This window comes from Eptesicus fuscus, chromosome 7 (assembly GCF_027574615.1).
Source record: "Eptesicus fuscus isolate TK198812 chromosome 7, DD_ASM_mEF_20220401, whole genome shotgun sequence".
Taxonomy (NCBI): domain Eukaryota; kingdom Metazoa; phylum Chordata; class Mammalia; order Chiroptera; family Vespertilionidae; genus Eptesicus; species Eptesicus fuscus.
The window spans coordinates 40,330,338-40,351,138 of NC_072479.1; the positions used below are offsets into that span (position 1 = coordinate 40,330,338).

Consider the following 20,801-nt stretch of genomic DNA (forward strand, 5'->3'; position numbering starts at 1 on the left):
AGAGGGGATGTGTGATCCTGCTAGAGAGGGCGAGTTTCAGCACTCACTGGGAACGCCAGGCAACCTGGGAGGGCGAAACTGAAGAGACCCAAGCACCTTTGTTACTCAAAAAGAAAGCAGGCCAGGACAAAAGGAAGAGAGTCGTGTGAAAAGCACAGCATCTGTTCCCCAGTTCCTGCCAAACCGGACACCATGGTAACAGCATCATAATCTGCTGGGCTTCCTGAAGACTCTCAATGGTCTCTCCTCAGCAAACACCTGCACCTTTTCCAGGCATGCGGAGAGTGATTCACTCATCACGCCTCATTAGCCCAGGGTGGCGGTGATTACATGAACGTGTGGGCAGTCTACAGCTTCCGGGACTGAATCCTGGGCCCGCAAAATAAAACGGGGATGCTGGCTACCCTGGGGATCAGAGACACAGCATTCCAACACTCGGGACTGAGGCCAGGGGCAAGGGTACCAGATAAAATACAGACACAGGACACATACAATATTTGGGGCATTCTTCTAAGAAACAATTATTCGTTGTTTACTTGAAAGGAAAATGTAAATGAGCAGCCTATATATACTTATGTGCTAAATCTGGCAACCCTAGCACCCGGAAATAGCTGCTGGACAACCCACCCTTCCTCTCTCAGTTTCAGCCCAGGGAAACTGAAGCCAGGCTGGCGGCCCGAAGAGCTCAGCTCACGGGACGCTGGCACTCAAGGAGCTGTCCCACATAAGTCAGGCCTGGTGGGATTTCAGAGTCACCGGGGAGCTTTAAATAACTACGCAAACCCCAGGCGCATTCCCAGGCGTTCTGATTTAAGCACCCTGAAATGAGGGCCTGGCTTGAGTCTGTTTTTTAATTCCCCGCAGATGATTTGAATGGAAAGCTAGGCTGAGAAGCACGGAGCTAGGACATTTGTTCTCAAACGTTAGCGCTCATGAACAAGCACCTTATGGGAGGACCTTGAACCAGTCTAGATCCTTGCTACTCAGAGTGTGGTCCTGGAAATGCTAGGACCCTCTCTAGAATGTCGGGACCCCCATCAGCATTTTGAGAAGATATTCCAGGTGACTTGTTTGTCCATTAGCATTTGGGAGGCCCTGGCCTAGATACATAGTTAACCCTTTCCGGGGCACCTCCGCGGCTGACTCTTACATTCCCAGCCCATTCTGAGCCATCCCAGCTCTAGGGGGCCCATCTTCGTGCAATAACCCTCTCAGAACTGGGATTCTTCTGAAGCACAAAAAGGCCTTGGACAACATTTCTGTCCTCATCAAATAATAACATAAAAAACACCAACTTACCAATATCAAATTGTGCACAATGAACATTTGGTGTGCTTATAAAAGAAACATGTATGGTTTTTAAAAAATGAGTGAGGTAGGAGGTTGCTAACTACTTGCAATTATTTAAAGTGGCTGTAAAGAAAATAAGAAAAGGCATCATAAGGTGGGTGTAATTAGGGATAATGGAACAAAATTAAGCACAAGACAATGTACACTGAGTATTGAATACATTTTTTCACAGCAAGGTCAGTGGTTCCTGTGGTTGTTCCATCAAAAGGATTGACCCCCCACCCCCTTTCTCCAGGTAAGTAATTTTCAAACTAGACTGAGGGGAGCATTTGGAGAGAGGTTACCAAGAAATCCTTTACTGCCCAGGCGTTGATCTGGATGATTTAATACGGCACTTCCATTCCTGGAATTGGGTATTTACTCGCCAAAATGCTTTCCACTTATTTTATTAACTATGCTTTTCAAATGCCCCTTTGAGGTCAATAAGAATTTTATTTCCACTTTTACATAAGGAATTTGAGACACAGAGGTAGGGAGACTTGCCCAAGGTCATCGTGCAAGTTAACAGCTGGTGTCTGGGCAGTGATCTCACTGCTAACCTCTTAAACCAAACCTCTGTGCTAATTCTGACTCCTCTGGAGGTGGGGAAGGGGAAGATGACAAATGGATGATGGCTGAAGGCACTTTTGAGTGTTTTTCTAATGTTCAGGAGTCTTACCTGTGAATTACTGTGAATTATCCTGAAACGTCAGGCTATGATGGCAAATATGACACTCTGTGTTTTAGTGAATTCAACTTTTTTGGGGGGAAAATGCAAATAATGCAATTGAATTAGATCTGTTTGACCATTTGTCTGAACGATATGTTATGGGTTAGTTTGAATTGGTCTACAGTAACTCAAACCGGTTTGATTGAAAATCTTCCTCTTGTTGAAGTTGTCATTGTTTTCTTCAAAGCAGAGCACTCAGACTTGAGTGTGGGCTTGTTACCACCAGCTCCTGATGCAGCTGGTCCCGGGACCACACGAGAACCTCTGCATGTAGTCCCACTATCAGATTTCCAGACTTCCTCCACTTAAATAAAATGAATATCTATAAGCCATTACCCTCAGACCACAAACACTCTTGTAAGCATGACCGATCTGCTTGGGTTTCGCCCTTTTATCTGCCTGTTTATAGACAAGGGGCACCGGGGGAAAACATGATTGTAACGAATGAGGACATTGCTTATTTCTCCCAGACTATTAACTGTACTTCATTCTGGCCATAAAGAAGTTCCCGGTCTCTTGTGTTAAATAAAAACGAATGTAAAGGCGGAGGGAGGGAATAATGGGAAATGCTTACCTACGTATCATATTTCTTTCAAGGTGGTCATTTTTATTGGCGTAGGGGAGAGATGGTGGTAAATAGATTCCGGGCGGATGTGGAAAGAGGTGCGTCTTCCATCACAGCCTCATTCTAATGCCCTCTGCCTTTCCATTGAGACTGAAGTCCACTCCATTGCTCTACTCCTAACTACCTCCAGTCAAGGAAAATAGCAAGGAGAATTTTATGCTCTCACTGAGCCCCATAATGCCAAGTCCTCCCTAGTTTCCCCAAAGAGTGATCAATTTCAGTTCGTCATTCTTCCAAGGGTCACCATCTGCAAGTATATTTCAGGCTGTCTAATTCTACAGAAATAATCTCCCAGGTTTAGAATCTCCGCCTCTGTCCAACCCTCTAAAAAATGAATGCTTTGTGGAAATGCCATCTTTCTAACCTGCTTCCAGCCAACGCATATTTACAGGGAAGCTTTCTCATCTAAAAGTCTGCTCGCAGTTACGGGGAATAAATAATAAATTGCTCTACAATACAGCATTGACAGCACAGAACATGGCACAGTGCCTGGCACATGGGTGGAACTGGGAGAGCGCGTGCGGAATGGACTTTACTGGACACTTACTGGGTGATCAGCATCGAGCTCAGAACCATACATGAGCACTCTGTGAGAGCATTTGTCCAATTCAGAGATCTTCCGGGGGAACCAGGGCACATCCTCTAGCTCTGTTGAAAACACAGTGCAGGATCAAAAACGTTAGCTCACAGATTGTGTGTTCCCCTTTGCAACATTTGTCAGATTGCAAAACCACCCGACAAGCAAAAACCGGCCTTGCCTTCTTCCTCTGTCCAAATGTTCTCCGGCGGATTCAGCGTCAGGATTGTAGTCTGAAATTTCAGCGACTGAATGAGCTCGTTGAATTCTGTTTTGCCACACTCGAAGTCCACAAAGATCTCCACCTCTGAACTTCTTCGCCGGGATTTTCTGGACTCAATATGAACCATGTTGACATGTTTTTCCTGTGGGGATATAAGCAACACCTCTGAGTCACCTCCAGGCCTAATGAAAGGAATGCCACCAGCTACTCTCCTTCAGCTTTAAACAAGGCACCCACTGCCCACAAAGGAAGAAAAGGCATTCTCCTCCCTCTTCGGTTAATGAAAACATGGCAATGTTTTCCTCCAGTGTTTCTATTAATAGGAATAGAGACTGTAATCACTTTTCCTGTCTCATTAAAAAAAAAAAAAAAAGAGGGGCCTAGCTGGCATGACTCAGTGGTTGAAGGTTGACCTATGAACTGGGAGGTCACAGTTCGATTCCCGGTCAGGGTTTCAGGCTCGATCCCCAGTCTGGTGCGTGCAGGAGGCAGCCAATCAATGATTCTCTCTCATCATTGATGTTTTTATCTCTCTCTCCCTCTCCCTCCTCTCTGAAATCAATAATAAAGAGGGGGACATTAATATAAAGGGCCCTATACAATTACAAACGTCAGCATTTCCCAGAGCAGTCCACATCCCACTGGTTATTTGGGGAGCGGGAGGGGAATTAAGTTATATAATCCCCAGATTTATATTTCTACTTTCACATGCTTCCAAAAAACATGACTAAAACTCAAAACCCTCGTTTTATAGTGGTATGAAGTTTCCATTGTAATTTAAAGTTTAAAAATAAACTTTATAATGATTAGAAATAAAATAATCTTTGAAAAAAATAAGTAAATAGTACAAGAGGCAGAAACGGGGACGGTGTTATGAAATGACTGAAGTTTGGGAAACATGGGCCGAAGTGTAGCCCATGTGGTAGGGAAAGAAAAGGAAGAAAGGCAGCCAAGTGTGGCTCCCTGAAGGCCAAGAGAAACCAAACTGCAAACAAACAAGTACCCTAAACGGGCCCACTTAGGACCTGTTCTCTCAGCAACCTCCAGGCTAGCTCCATACGAGAATGTTTTGTTGAAATCACCACCCCGTGATGGATTCCAGGAGTAAAAGTCTCCTTACAATAAGGTGTTTGAGTGATGGCAGCAATTTAATACTTGAACCTCAGGTTTAAATTTCCCCGGGGATGTAGTCTTCCTTTCCCCTGAGTTAACTGAAGACTTAAGTTCTCCTCTCACCCTAACCCACCCCCAAACAAGCAGGCCCCTCCCCATCGCTCCGGATGGCACACTCTGATTATCAGCAGGATTCCCTGCAGGGTCCTGGGCGGTCTCAGAATCCTCAGCACAGGAGCAGGAGAGGTGGTTTCCAGTGACAATCAAACAGCATCCTCCTCGGTATAAAGAAACTACTTTATAGTAGTTTCGTTTCCTGCGACTAGGAAACGAAATGCCATGATTCTGTTTCGATTAACCTTTGCGCTAATGCCACATTTTCTAAACTGGCCGATGATAAAAGTGAGACTAATATGAAGTTCAAAGTTCAAGAGTCTTCACGCAGATTGTGTCCCTTTGGACTTTTAATGTCCTCCGCTTGAAGCCGAGCAGGTATTTTTAGACAAGGGAACTGAGGTCCATAGGGGTTAAGTGGTTTAGCTAAGACCCCATGACTAGCCGATGGCCAAGTGAAAACGCAGGGTTGCTAACTCCTTCTCCAGGGTTTTCTCCACTGCACCCAGCTGTCTAATTGAATTGCCCTGCCATTGGGCACTGTATGCAGACAGTGCTGGATGATATAATTATGTGTAAAATATTTCCCCAGATTTCCATTACAACTGTTTATGGTGCCTGATCCTTTCTCCAAGGTCAAAAGAGAACAAGGAAATATTTGCCAAATCGGGCTGCTAATTCCCCCTCTACAGTCATCAAAGAGACATTACAATAATGCCTCATATCTGTACACTTGACCAAGCATTTTCACTCATATTATTTCATCACAACAACCTTGTTAGGTAAGAAGAATTATTGCTATTTCACAATTGAAGAAATTGAACGTAGGAAGCAGCTATGATTTAGCCAAGCCAGGAGAACACAGGTCTGAATCCTCTGACTGTAATTCCATCTTTTCACTGCACTAGGAGCCCCAGGCACCGCAAAGAGATCGGCACCCTATCTTAGTTAATCAGCAGCCATTGCCTCCCCACAAAATGCATTTGTAAAGGAGGGTGCCTTCTGAAGAGTAGAGGAACCATCAGGTATGCCCTGACAAGCAGGCAGTAGTTTTTTCTGGATTTTTCTAACCTCATTCTCAACCAGGCTCTTTCTTCAGTGTTTAAACCACCCTTTTGGGCCTGAAGAAAAAAAGAAAGGCTACTGCATTTCCTTAAGCAAAAGAGAAAACTTAGATATAAGGAGAGTGACTCATCTTTACAAATGGCAAGTTCATGAAACAAGGAGGCTTAGGGGAATACCAAATGCCTATACTCAGGCATCTCATTTTATGCAGTAAATGTGCTTCCAAGACATGGGCATGATTCAAATGTTAAATCAAATCGGGCTGCAGGCTCTTAATATTTAAAGAGATCCTGGTGCTTTTTGTGTTTGTATTTCCAGATGTGAGGCTCACATTTTTTTAATCACTAACTGCTTCACCTGACAACAGTCTGCAGAATTACGAGTAGGCTAACTCTGAATTCATAAAACATAGTTCCCACTTCTCTGCTCATCTCATTGCTTGGCAGACCAACTCCCCTTGTAAAGCCTGATGAAGTTTGTTTTCTTTGAACCTTTCAACACATTATCCAGAAATGACTCAGTGATGTTTTGTAACAGACGACAGATCTGTAGCCAAGCACACGGTCACTTTTAAAGGTATGTAATGATAGTGTACATTCACCTGAAAGAGTTTCAGCGCTTTGACCAATCCACCAACTTCGTTTTTCAAAGAGAATACAACTGCCGTCTTGCCACTTTCAGTAGCAGTTTCACTTTTGCTGCTTCCCTTGTTGCCTTTCTTATCATCACTTTTGCCAGAGTTTGCTTTATTTAGCTTTAAGAAGGTAGAAACACACACATACACCCGTATTAGTTAGGAGTTCTCTTTCACTATATTTTTTCAGAGATTCCATTCATATGCTGGAAGCCCAGTAATCATATAAACTCAAGAAGGTGCTATGTCAGTTCATAACTTTTGATCCTAAATGTTGGTCTAATTTACTCTTTTCACAATCATTTTCGTTTCGATTAAATCTTAAAAACAAAACATTCATTTCATTCTGAAATATGTCTAGACATGCACTGACATTGATCACCTCACTTTCTGCAGTTAGGTCCACATGGCCAATGGGTATCTATCTACAGAAGTTCAGCACGAAGGTATGTATTCATACAAGGCCATCTGTGTCAGCAGATGACATCAAAAAAGTAGCTGTTAATCCCTCTACCTAATCATTAGGCACAAAGATTAGAATCTGAGAAACTGAAAAAGACTATCACTTTATTAGCCATTCAAGAGACTATATATATATATATATATATATATATATATATATATATATATATGACTAAGTAATGACTATGAGTCCTTTTGACTAAAGATACAAATGGCAGCTTCCAGAAACTTGGGTCACATTGTCAGAAATGCAGAATAAAAAAGCTGGAAACTTTAATTTGACAAAGCAAACCTAGGGTGTACTCTTTTGTACATGCAAATGAGGAACTGGGTAAACAGAGAACTTTATCCCTGACAAATAGGGATTTAATACAATCTCACCCATCTATTAGTTCCTCATGAAACTGAGGAAAGTACGTTAGACATGGGACCCAGTGGGTAGTGATTTGCCATGTCTTCCTCTGATTTTCTACTGGCTTTATCTTCACATGTTAGTATTGTCTCACTCACTAGATTTGTATATCAGTACAAATATTTTATTACTTGACTTGAGGGAGAAAAATGTTTATGCAGATATTGGAGTTTGATAGTATGTTTAGTCATTAAAAGTTCAAATGCCATAGTACTCTCACCATCTGCCTCCTCCTCACCACCTAACACAGAGATCTTACATATTTAAGTAGCAAAACTCTGAGTTTTCCTTCTAGCAATACATTATAACTTCAAAATTCCTCCATGGAATATCTCATCCAAATATTCATGAAATTTAAATGTTAGAAAATCTATGTTTAAGTTTTCTGGTCTTATTTTTGCATATTGATTTAAATAGTTCTACAAAACTTGCCCTGATTACTTTTCAACATTTTTAGCAGTAATAATATACCAGTACAATACAACCCTCTGGCACAGAGTTGGAGCTATAATATTAAAACAGATTTTTCTATGATACAGACTGAATTATTATTGGTTGATAAAGTCTGATAGTACAATAATGAAATAACATTTAATATTTTTAATGACTAGAAATATGAATACATTTTTCTTTTAGTGTCTTTTTTTATTAAATCCCATGACTATTACCTCAAATCAGAATCTAAAATCCTGCAAAATGTTACTTTTTTATTCTCTTAATCTTTAAATATAAAAACTATCTTAAATATTGAAACAAGTGGTGTATTGCTTTCATATTCCATCAATTAAACTGAATAAAATGGAGTACTGAGCAATGCAGGAAACTGTTGAAAGGAACTCAATCTTTCTTTTATTCCAATAACCAACACCCATACAGTAAAGTAGAAAAGAATACTTCTGTGTTTGAAGGTCAGTCTTTGTAGATGGAATGGGGTATAGGAGAAGCAGTAATCTTGCAGGAACCCTGAAAATCTATTTCATTTCTTCTCCCTGTTCCTTCTCATAATAAATGGCCTTTCAAAATTGGACACACTTTTGGGGGTGTGGATATGCCACATTGGCCTATATAACCTTTCATTGATGTTCAGGACCTTCTCTGCTTTCTCCTTACACATTCTGAGGAAAAGAATTTTAGCATGTAGCAATCAGTACACCTGCTTTACTTTATGGAGAGAGAAGGAAGACTGGAGGCAGACAGGAGGGAGGCAGGGTACACAGATAGAGGAAGGAGTTGAGGTGTGTGTGCTTACTCTACACCAGGTGTCCATATGACAATATGGCAGGATGAGACGATTGCTACCCTAGAAAATACTCTCTGGACTAGTTCCAGATACTCAGTACTCACTGTTAAGCTGCCAAGTGGCTGATGCTCTTCGGGCACCGCTGAATCCAGAGAAAGCCCTCTCCTTGCCCAGTATTTACTGGAAAACATCATCATTGCCGGCTGCATGGATCCCGATGTAATTTTCTTTCTCTGCAGCAGGGGGGACTAGAGGGGTAGTAGCTGCGCTGGTGGAGATTGAGAAAGGAGCGTGAGAACAGCAGCCCGCTCGGGGCGCTGTCCAGAACCCTGGTGCTGAAGAGCAATGTGAATCCTCCCCTCCCAGGGCTCCTTTATATGAGTGACTGGGGACTGATGGAAGGCAGATAAGAAAGAAACTCATTTCTGGCTGTTGATGGCCACAGTCAGATTACAGACCTGAAGCCTGGGGTTATCTGTGCTCATGATGCGATTTGTTTCATAGGTCGAGTAGCCGTTTGGACGTGGGTGATGGAGAACAATACATAATAGGGTGTTATTTGTAAAAGAAAATATCTGTCCCTGATGTTAGCTCTCATTTCTCAAACCCACTACTGGCAAGTTAACCTCAGTCTTTAGGTGACTATGAATTCAAAGATTTTTTGCTTTCTTTTCAAAAGGACAATTTTTTGAGAATCAGCACTGCTGAATCCCTAAGCCATTTTATTTTATATGAATAAGCTTTTTCTGATCTGATGTGTTGTGTGTGGACATGTGCACGTGTGATGGCTTTCATAAAGGCACTGTTTTGCAATTGTGTGATGCCGTTTTGTGTTAATAGTCAGGCAATTATAAAGAAAATGTGAGGCTTTGATTTAGCCACACATACATAGATTAGCCATATGTTTGACTAACCAAATAGATATAGTTGAGACACTAACCCTAGAATCTTTCTCACAAAGTGGGAAGGGAAGGAAACAAAATACCCATTAGTCATTCTTTTGATGCTATTGATGGTTAGTGAATTTTTTTAAAAAAATTTCTTTATTGATTAAGGTATTACATATGGTTAGTGAATTTTTCCCCTCCACTTGTAACTAGATCAAATCCAACAATTCAATTTGAAATGCATATCAATTGATATACTTATTCAAACTTTCAGAAGTCATAAAATTCACCATGTCACAGGAAATTATTGCCAACCTTTTGAGGGGTGGATGGAAGACTCTTGACCAAATACTGTTGTTTGACTGCAAAACTAACCAAAGTCTGGGGCTGACACTGCTTGTTAACATAGAAAAGAAGATTAAAATTTTCAAAACAGAAATAGATGGACTAATATTAACTGAATTTTCATTGTCACTGGAGTCTTGAGGGACAATCATTATTATTTTATCTAATTTTGGAAATATTATTTGACTTGTATTTTCTCTAAAAATCCTTTCTGACCAGCTAAGAGGAAAGTCAAGTTTAAATACATCTACTGAAATAATGGTAACATTAGCTAACATTCCTGAGTGCTTAGCATATTTTTTAGGTAAAATAGAGATTCACCATCACAAAAGCACCTACAAGACAGAAACTATTATTTACATTTTACATATGAAGAAACTAAGGCAAAAAGAATATAGGTTCACACAATTAAAGTAGAATTGAGGCAGTATATAAATTCATGTGGTCTGGCTCCAAAATCCATGCTCTCAACTATTACATTATATAGCTTCTTGAATACTTCAAACAAGGAAAAACATCTTAACAACAACAAAAAAAAACTACACTCAAGAAACCATACATAGATTATTTCAGCAAAACAGGGTTTGGGAAGATATGTAATTCAACAAAGATTTGTTAAGCACTCACTTTGTGTTAGGCATTGAAACTGAATCCTAGGATGCAAGATGAATGAAATACAGTGCCTACCTTCAAGAATATCACAGACTAGCTGAAAAAGCATACATGCAAATAAATAAGTGAACAAAATATATTGACTTCATAGGAAGACATTAAAGAACAAGGGAGAGAGTGCTTAATGCTACCTTAGGGGAGTCAGAAGAGGCTTGTAGGAGGTGTGGCTGAGCTGAATATTTAAACATTGAGTTTGTGCTCTAGCCAGTTTGGCTCAGTGGATAGAGTGTTGGCCTGTGGACTCAAGGGTCCCAGGTTAGATTCTGGTCAAGGGCACATGCCTGGGTTGCGGGCTCGGTCCAACGTGCAGGAGACAGCCAATCAATGATTCCCTCTCATCATTGATGTTTCTATCTCTCCCTTCCTCTTCCTCTCTGAAATCAATAAAAATATATTTTAAAAAATAAAAGAGAGTTTGTGTTGTCAGAAGGGAATGGGAAATGGTCAGAGACATATTTCATCTACAGAAAATAATATAAGAAAACATGGGGGTCTGAGCAGCTTGGGCAGCCAGAGAAGTGGCAGCGGCCAGGCAGCCCAGGTTTGAGAAGTCACTAGGTGCGCTGCGGCCCTCAGGCACCCAGCACATGCCCGCCCCTCGGCTACAATGCCCACGAGGAAGGTCAGCTCTGCCAAAGGGTCGGCCAAGGAGAAGCCCAAGAGGAGGTCGGTGAGGTGGTCAGCCAAACCTGCTCCTGCAAACGTGGAAACGTAGCCAAAAATAGGTGGCAGGAAAGGATAAATCTGCAGACAAAGGGAAAGCAGGCCGGAGGGACTGACTAGGAACCTAAAAGGAGATATACCTGCGGATAACGGAGAAACTAAATACGAGGAGAGTTCAGCCTCAAATGAAGCAGGAGAAGCCACTTCTGATGAATGTCATAGACCATGTCTTATCAGTGGTCCCTGTCTCCCTTCTTGTACAATCCAGAAGAATATTTTTATCAATTATTTTATAAATGCAAATTTTTTAGTAGCTGTAGAAACATTTTTAAGGAGGAAATTCCACCTCATCCTATTTTTTTAAGTGTAAATGCTTTTTTTTTTTTTTTTAAGAGGTGAAATCATTTGCTGGTTGTTTATTTTTTGCTACAACCAGAAAATAGTGGGATATTGAACATGGGAGGCTTTGATTGTCTTAGGTGTCAGCTTAACGTTCCATAGATGGGGGCAGTTCTGTATCCTATACTACAAAGCATACTAAATGGCAATTTAGAGTCGATCGTGCATTTGCTATGTCTTGAACATTTTTAAATTACTTCTAGTCGCATGTTTTGGGTAGAATTGTTTCCCAAAGAAAACCACTTCTTGATCTTGGTTCTCCCTTCCAGAATCTTTGATGTGGTAGTCATTTTCCTAGTAACTTTGTTAATGTGTTGCGAAAGATTGAAAATTTGATAATGTAGTATATGTGATATTAAATTGTAAATTAGTGGGGCTTTGATGTAACAGCGTATCAACATTTAAAGATATTGGTACTTGATACTCTATTAAGGAAAATTAGCCTCAAAAATTTTAAGCTGGAAAGTCACTGGAGTAACTGTTTAGAAATGAATAGCTCAGGTGACTTTATAATTTTGGTACATATGTTAAGAATTGTATACAAATTGAAATGTCTGTGTACTGAGCCTCAAAACAGACAATAAAATCTCAATTATGAAAAAAAAAAAAGAAAATATGGAGAGCACAGTTTTTGCTCAACGATGGTAGAGAATGGTTTGGAGGCAGGGGTATCCAGTCAGAGATAAGGCTGAAGAGGAAAGCAGGGTCCATATCCTGATAAACCTTGAATGGCATCGTTGGGCTTTGCACTCACCTCATCGTTTAAGTGAAAAAGAATGATTGAAAGGGTTTTCTGCAAGACAATAGCATAACCGTATTGGTATTTTTTAAAAGGAGCAGCCTGGAGGAGGACTACAAGACCGAAAGGCATAAACCATTTAAGACTTGAAGTAGTCCAGCCAGGAGAAGATGGCCTGGCCACGTGTTTAGAAAAGCCATCTATTTAGACTCCATCCAGGTAATGGGGTTAAATGTCCACTGACTGTCTAATAGTCACTAGCAGACATGCCTTGTGGTTATTTTAATTTTTATGATTATTTGCTATATTGACCAAGAGAATTGACTTGAGAATGATCAGACTTCATTTATAAGCAAAACATGGTATCTTATACTAGTGTTCTCATTGTCTTTGTAACAACTTTCATAAAGGGAGATTGATAATAGGCCAGCATATTTAAGCCCAATTTGAAGAGTATAAAACTGAAGCACAAAACGGATAATGATGTATTTTGGGATCAGTGAGCCAGAAGCTCAGATGAAACCAGAATACACAGTTCAGACTTGAAATCAAAATTACCTCCGTCAACAGGAAACAGACCAAATGGTGCCCCAAGGCTGTTTCTGTAGGAGAGAATGTTTGGGGAAGAAAAACAAACCACAGAGCTTTAGATTAGAAAAGATGGCCGGTGGCCGTATCTATTGGGTTGTCATCAGGTAATAATGATAGCGTTTGTTAAGCCTTAATCATGCCAGGCATCCCGTATTAAACATTTTATATGTACTCCACTTAGTCCTCACAACTAGGGTAGTATTATTCCCACCTACAAATGAGAAACCAGGGGCTCAGAGAATGGTTATGATCACAAAACTAAGAAGCAATTTAGTCAAATCCATGACTAGCTGACTCCATAACCTATGTCCTTACCCAAATAGTTTATCCCTTCTGTTTCACATTTGTAAGTACAGTGGAAATTTTCTGGAATGAACAATTCCATCAATTCAACTGAATTCCCCGCTCCCCACCCCTGACATCTGACTCCTGGAACTCATAGAATAAACTCTCCTTCTATGCCAAGAACATAAAGCATAAAGTGATCCAAGCATCCACACTCCACCTTAAGCCACCTCAAACTCCTTGAGGAAACAATTTTTAAAAATTAGTTTTAGTTCAGAAATACCACCTCTTGTTACTGGTTACTATTACTATTACCAGTTACCATTACTATTTACCCAGAAGTACCACGTCTTGTTACCAGTCCAAAGTCTGTGTGCCTGAGGCTTTAAAGGAACCTCAGAATCTGGAACAAGGCAATGTTTATTGATCAAGAAGGCACTAACCATGAAGCTGGGAGCCCTAGTACTTCCTAAAATACATCTTAAGAAAGTACAGGGGCCTAGCCAGTTTGGCTCAGTGGATAGAGCATCTGCCTATGGACTGAAGGGTCCTGGGTTCAATTCTGGTCAAGGGCACATGCCTGGGTTGCAGGCTTGATCCCTAGTAGGGGATGTGCAGGAGGCAGCCGATCAATGTTTCTCTGTCATCATTGATGTTTCTATCTCTCCCTCACCCTTCCTCTCTAAAATCATTAAAGATATATTGGGGAAGAAAAAAGCAAGTACCGAGTTCAGGCTTCTTTCATGTCAAGAGGAGAAATGGAGGAGCTGTCTTTTAAAACCTCAAGCCCCAAGCAGAATTCCTCTAGTGACTAGCATGTCTAAAGCAGAAGCTATTAGCCTGAAGGCAGTGGGAACAAAGCAGGCTTTAATAAAGCACTTCACTCTGCTACACTATCAGCATAACTTATATTATGTATGTTTACATAGGTATGGAGCTCTAAATTGTTACCAAGAAACTTTGAGCCGAAACCGGTTTGGCTCAGTGGATAGAGCGTCGGTCTGCGGACTGAAAGGTCCCAGGTTCAATTCTGGTCAAGGGCATGTACATTGGTTGCGGGCACATCCCTGGTAGAGGGTGTGCAGGAGGCAGCTGGTCGATGTTTCTCTCTCATCGATGTTTCTAGCTCTCTATCCCTCTCCCTTCCTCTCTGTAAAAAATCAATAAAATATATATTTTTTTTAAAAAAGAAACTTTGAGGCAGTGATGGCAGGTAAATGAGGAGAAAAAGTATGCAAAGCTTCTTAAGATTTTAAAAAGTTTAGCAAAGGATAAATTTTTTTTAATCTATGGTGATGCTCTCAGATTATGTGAGAGTCCTTATTATAAATTTAAAAAAGAAACTAAGAGGAGAAACCAAGATGGCGGCATAAGGTAAACACCTAACTGTTGCCTACCACAACAATTTTGAAACTACAACTGGAAAACAGAGCGCACATCGTCCAGAACCACCGGAAAGCTGGCAGAGTGGAAAACCTACAACTAGAGGAAAAACAGAGAGGGGGACGCTGAGCCTCAGGAGCTGTGGAGGTGCAGAGATCCGTGAGCGCGGAAAGGGCGGGCGGCTGAATACTCGGCAGGCTTGCTTGCGGCGCGTGGAGAGGGAGGGCAGCAGACGCTGCGTGGCTAGCTTTCTCGTTTGGGAGAAAAACAAAACCTCCCGACTGCACTGAGGTCCAGCTGCGGTCGGGGAGAAACTGGTCTGTTTGGCAGCGGACGAGGCTCGAAAGCTGCCTTTTCTCAGAGGCGCGCAGCCATTGATTAGGGCACGGAGAAACCGACCCTCTTAGGGCAGCGCGGAAACCAAGTTTGTCTGCGCCATTCTGAGACTCCGCCCCATCCAAGCTGAGCACAGCCCTCCCAGTGGCTGGATTTCTCGTTCGGGAGAAAAACAAAACCTCCGGTCTGCACTGAAATCCAGCCCCAGCTGGGGAGAAACTGGTCTATTAGGCAGCGGGAGAGGCTCGAAAGCTGCCTTCTCTCAGAGGCGCGCAGCCATTAATACGGGCACGGAGAAACAGCCCCTCTTAGGGCAGCGCGGAAACCAAGTTTGTCTGCGCCATTCTGAGACTCCGCCCCATCCAAGCTGAGCACAGCCCTCCCAGTGGCTGGATTTCTCATTCGGGAGAAAAACAAAACCTCCGGTCTGCACTGAAATCCAGCCCCAGCTGGGGAGAAACTGGTCTGTTAGGCAGCGGGAGAGGCTCGAAAGCTGCCTTCTCTCAGAGGCGCGCAGCCATTAATACGGGCACGAAGAAACAGCCCCTCTTAGGGCAGAGCAGACAGGAAACCAAAGCTTGTCTGCGCCACCCTGAGACTCCGCCCCATCCAAGCTGAGCACAGAAGCTCTCCCAGAGGAGACACTGCTGATCCTCACAGCCAACTGGCTTGGAGATCAACTCCCGCCAGTGATACCAACAATCCCAACCACTCTGAACTCCAGTTTCTGGGGACACACGGGGGACCCAGATGCCTACAGGACTCTCGGCCATCGGTCGGAGAGTGAGAGTGACTTTTCTGTCGGTGTGGACGACACCAGATTTCAACCACTCTCATAAGGGACACATTCAAGAGGCAGACTCAGTGAGCACCAAAGCCCTACTGTGTCTCCAGCACAGCAAGTCTTCCGTTATAGACACAGCAGGCCCTCACAACCAATTGGACCGGAGGTCAATTCCTCCCAGTGTACCAACAGCAATCAGGGCTTTTAACTACACCAAAACTTTCCACTCAGCCCACAAAGGGGAGTACCAAGAGCGACCACCTAGAGTGATTGGGGAAGCTGAGCTACTGGCCCCTATAGGTTACCGACCACACAAAGCCACTCCATCAACACAGGGAGGCAGCCAAAATGTGGAGACATCGAAGTATGTCACAAGTGGGAGAGATAGATGAAAGTAAACTAATGGACGACACAGTGTTCAGAACCATATTTATAAGGTTACTCAAGAATATTCTAAAAACTGCTGAGAAACTTGAAGAGATCTTCAAGGACCTAAATGAGAATACCAAAAAAAAAATGGAAAAGGACCAGTCAGAAATTATGCATACACTGTCTGAAATAAAGAATATACAGAGTAGACCACCGCACCCAAAGAGTCAAACCAAAGATCTGGAATATGAGGAAGAAAAAACACCCAACCAGAGAGGCGGAAAGAAAGAAGAATCCAAAAGTGTGAGGATAGCATAAGGAGTCTCCGGGATGGCTTTAAGCGTACCAATATCCGAATTTTTGGGGTGCCAGAAGAGAGCAAGATACTGAAAACCTATTTGAAGAAATAATGACAGAAAACTTCCCCCACCTGGTGAAAGAAATAGACTTACAAGTTCAGGAAGCGCACAGAACCCCAAACAAGAGGAATTCAAAGAGGACCACACCAAGACACATCATAATTAAAATGCCAAGGGCAAAAGACAAAGAGAGAATCTTACAAGCAGCAAGAGAAAAACAGTTAGTTACCTACAAGGGAGCACCCATACGACTGTCAGCTGATTTCTCAACAGAAACTATGCAGGCCAGATGGGAATGGCATGAAATATTCAAAGTGATGAATAGCAAGAACCTACAACCAAGACTACTCTACCCAGCAAAGTTATCATTCAGAATTGAAGGGCAGATAAAGAGCTTCACAGATAAGAAAAAGCTAAAGGAGTTTATCACCACCAAACCAGTATTATATGAAATGCTGAAAGGTATTCTTTAAAAAGAGGAAAAAGAAGAAAAAAGTAAAGATAAAAATTATGAACAACAAATACATATCTATCAACAAGTGATTCTAAAAATCAAGTGAATACAAAATCTGAGGAACAGAATAAACTGGTGAACATAATAGAATCAGAAGCATAGAATGGGAGTGGATTGATAATTCTCAGGGGGAAAGGGGTGTCTGTGTGGGGGGTATGGGAAGAGACTGGACAAAAATCATACACCTATGAATAAGGACAACAGGGGGGAGGGAACCAGGTGATGGGGAGATATGGGGGGAAAAAAGGAGAAACAATTGTAATAATCTGAACAATAAAGATTTATTTTAAAAAAATAAAAAAAATAAAATAAATAAAAATAAAAAATAAACTAAGAGGGATCCCCCTAGACCATGGTCTTTCATGGATTCATTCCACACTGTGAACTATCAAATGAAATACCCACATGCAAAAGAATGAAACCGGGCCACTATCTTACAAAATACACAAAAATTAACCCAAAAGGATTAAACTTGGACATAAATGCTCACAACTATTTGAACCCTCTCACAGAATAAACTTCCATTCTTGTAAATTTTCCTTTTTATTCTATTTCTAAACTACTGAGTTGAAGATATGAAAAACTCAGCAATCCAGACATGTGAAAAATATTACAAAATCAAGTTTAGAGAGTAAACAAAAGAAATTTCTGTGGTAAAGAATCTTTTTTAAAAAAGGAGAGGGTAGGTAGGTTCTCAAATCTGGAATGATTCAGTTATAGTCCTGTTAAGATCATACAAATGGATTAGGAAAAAGGATTCTGCTGAAGGTGAGTAATGGCTCTGGGATTCTGCCATCTAATTCAAACCTCTGGACCTCAGTTGATGCATTCTTTTTTAAAAAAATAGTTTGTTTGTTTTTTATTGATCTCAGACCCGGGCATATGCCCTGACCGGGAATTGAACCATGACCTCCTGTTTCATAGATTGAAGCTCAACCACTGAGCCACGCCAGTCGGGCAGTTGATGCATTCTTATTCCTTAAATTTCCTCCCTAAGATGTGCCTCTGGCAGGACTAACCCATCCATTCCGTAAGTTATAGTTTATGAAGCTAGGGTTTCTTTTGTTACCCCTCTTAGGTATAAAATGTCAGTGAAAGGGTTTCTTTTCCACCCTACCTTCACCAATTGAAACTTCAGCACCTCATACTACACTGAAACGGTTAAAGGCTAGTTTAGAAAACACTACTAGCTAATAGGATGTGAAAGAAGCTACTGAGAACCGCAAGGCTGGGTGTCTCCTCCTTTGGAAAGTCCAGTAGCTTGTATATAGAATCCTTAAAAGCTATGTAAATCAAAAGAGAATATCTGCCTCAAAGTTATCCAGAAATTGAATTTTAACTGAGCAATTTAATAAAAAATCAGTTTTCTAACTTGCTTTCTTGACACCTTGACATGTGCACAAGAACAACATACCTAGAATTTTGTCATTTGGGGGGAGAAAGGTAGTGAGGCTATAGGACTATCTATGTATTTTAATAGCATTACTTCTATTGAGTACAAAAAGTACAATTTCACTCAGAAAACTGAACGATTGTCTTTATATCATCTATTTGGGTTAGATACTATTAACTACTGACTTTCTAGTCCACAAATACTCCTTTTGGCACATTTAGCACTTGACTCAGGTAACAAAAAACACGTGGCCTGCTTTCTTTGGGTGCATCCTGCATACTGTGTCCAACACTGACAACTGCTTGCAGTGTAACTGCTGAGCACTCAGAAGGACGTCAGTGGTTTCTAGAGCAAATTGCTTTGCAGTGAGCCTGCGACTCACCACGGAAGACATTCTAGTCCCTTGTACAACCAGGCCAGACTCTAAAGCAATGTAAACACAGCTCTATTTGTGTTTTTATAGCAGTCCTCAACCCACTGGGTCGTATACCTCCAGCAAGACTAGTGTGGTATCACAGCAAAAGCCCATCCCTAAGGTTAATAAGTCTTTTTAATTAAAAGAAAAGCTGAACCAGAACTGGACTGCTCATTGATCATAGCTAAGCTGACTGAAATTGGTCTTTTCATTCTGTCTCCTTTTACACAGAGAGAGATGTGTGAGGAGCAATATACTACTACATAGATATTTGAGGAAGAGGAGTGTATGTAATAGCTGAACTATTACATCCTAATTCTAACTTTAGGGACTTAACTACATTATGCAAATATGGTATTTCTGATTCCTGGCAGTTCTTAGCAAAGAATTTTTATTATAATTTTTTAAAATTATTTTATTGATTTTTTTACAGAGAGGAAGGGAGAGGGATAGAGAGCCAGAAACATTGATGAGAGAAACATCGACCAGCTGCCTCCTGCACACCCCACACCGGGGATATGCCCGCAACCAAGGTACATGCCCTTGACCGGAATCGAACCTGGGACCCATCAGTCTGCAGACTGACGCTCATCCACTGAGCCAAACCGGTTTCGGCTATAATTTTTTTTTTTTACATTGAGTTCATAAATAGTGTAATTTTCTATGGGCTGTAAGAGTGCTTTGGATAGCCAAAAAGTTACAGAAGTCAGTCCAGTCTAACTGCCCTACCTGACCCTACCTTTGCATCTAAGGGCAACACAGTTTTTCTCCACGACAAGATGGATAGCCTGAAAAAATAAGTCTAATAACAAAACAGCATGAAAAATATTTGTAACCAACTATCTTCAAAAAACTACAATTGAAAATCCCCATATTATAAGGACCCAAGGGGAGAACAGGCCAAATACACTGCATCACTCAAATAGCAGTGTATTCACATTAAATGCACAGATATTTAGTACCACGTAATGACATTAGGTACTGACGAAAACCTTTCAGAATCATTTCATGTTTAGAAGAGACCTTGAAAATTCATCTTCACAATGTGAAAAGGGGAAATCTACATAAAATAACAGGTTAAGATGACTAACATCACTTTTTGCTAAAAAACAGAACTAGGGCAAATTCACCTTAGAAAATGAAGGAACTACTTTTTTAAAATGTAGGGACTTGACTACTGACCATAGCCAAAACACTAACCTATAAAATACAATACATAATGGCAGTTCTCATTCAGGAGGCTCAGGGACCACTTGGATGCCTGTTAAAATGCAGATTCCTTGACCTGCCAAAGATTCTGATTCCATAGACCTGAAGTAGAGCCTGGGCATGAATTTTGATAATACAAACCAAGGGTTTGGAAATAAGCACTCTGAAGGTATTTTAATTAATGGGGGTTTAGCACATAAAATTATTAGCACCCGCCATATGTTATTCTCACATTATTTATAACACTGGTTCTCAACTTTTGGGAAAACCAGAGAACCTTTTAAGAAATTATGTGGTCTTTCCCCCAAAATATGCATGCATACACACAAGATTTCACACCCGGTAAGAAGTTCACACATCTCTGGAAACCCCAAGTACAGGAATCCAAGCTAGAATAGCATTACCTTGTTACATAGTTGCAAGCGGATCAGGTGAAATTCTAGGTTCTTCAATAAACATTTTGGGTTACTTTATATAAACTATCTTTAATAATGGTCGTAATTACATGAATTTCCCATAAAAGTTAGTTGGCATCCATTAAAACCCTTTGAAAAGTCAGGTTCAGCAAAAATCACTATCTATCCCAAAAGAATATTTTCCTTACTCAAAAAAACTTCAGTCATCACCAAGGCTGAAGTTCCTAATGTACAGAGATGAAGAATCCTAGACACATAAATCAATCAAAATAGGGATGTTCTTAAATGCAAAAAGGTTTCCCATAGACTTATATCAGAAGTAAAGAGACTTTTTAAAATTAGACATTACCTGAATTTTAACTTTAGATATCACATAATACAGCATATATTTTACATGTTGTCAAGGTATGAACAGAGCATCTTGTTAAAACTAAAAAACAAATCTTTAAAAAGTGAGATTAACAAATTTATCTGAACTTTTTCAGCAATCTCAATAGCTGAAGTTTACAAAATATTTG

At 41.0% G+C, this 20,801-nt stretch overlaps 2 protein-coding genes across 2 annotated transcripts in view; one reads left to right on the forward strand and one right to left on the reverse strand.

Moving 5' to 3' along the window:
- TPH2 (tryptophan hydroxylase 2) overlaps nucleotides 1-8,733 on the reverse strand; it is a 96,205-nt gene extending 87,472 nt beyond the window's left edge. Inside the window, exons 1-4 of the mRNA XM_008155543.3 lie at nucleotides 8,629-8,733; nucleotides 6,378-6,530; nucleotides 3,443-3,626; nucleotides 3,232-3,332 (exon numbers count right to left, since the gene is read on the reverse strand). Of these exons, the coding sequence (XP_008153765.1) occupies nucleotides 3,232-3,332; nucleotides 3,443-3,626; nucleotides 6,378-6,530; nucleotides 8,629-8,733 (543 nt within the window). The remainder of the gene's footprint in view (nucleotides 1-3,231; nucleotides 3,333-3,442; nucleotides 3,627-6,377; nucleotides 6,531-8,628) is intronic.
- A 2,302-nt stretch (nucleotides 8,734-11,035) lies between these two features.
- Nucleotides 11,036-14,048, forward strand: LOC129149664 (non-histone chromosomal protein HMG-14-like). Its single transcript, XM_054718497.1, is given in 2 exon segments — nucleotides 11,036-11,306; nucleotides 14,035-14,048. Coding segments are annotated over 2 exon segments (285 nt in total).
- Nucleotides 14,049-20,801: the final 6,753 nt, after the last annotated feature.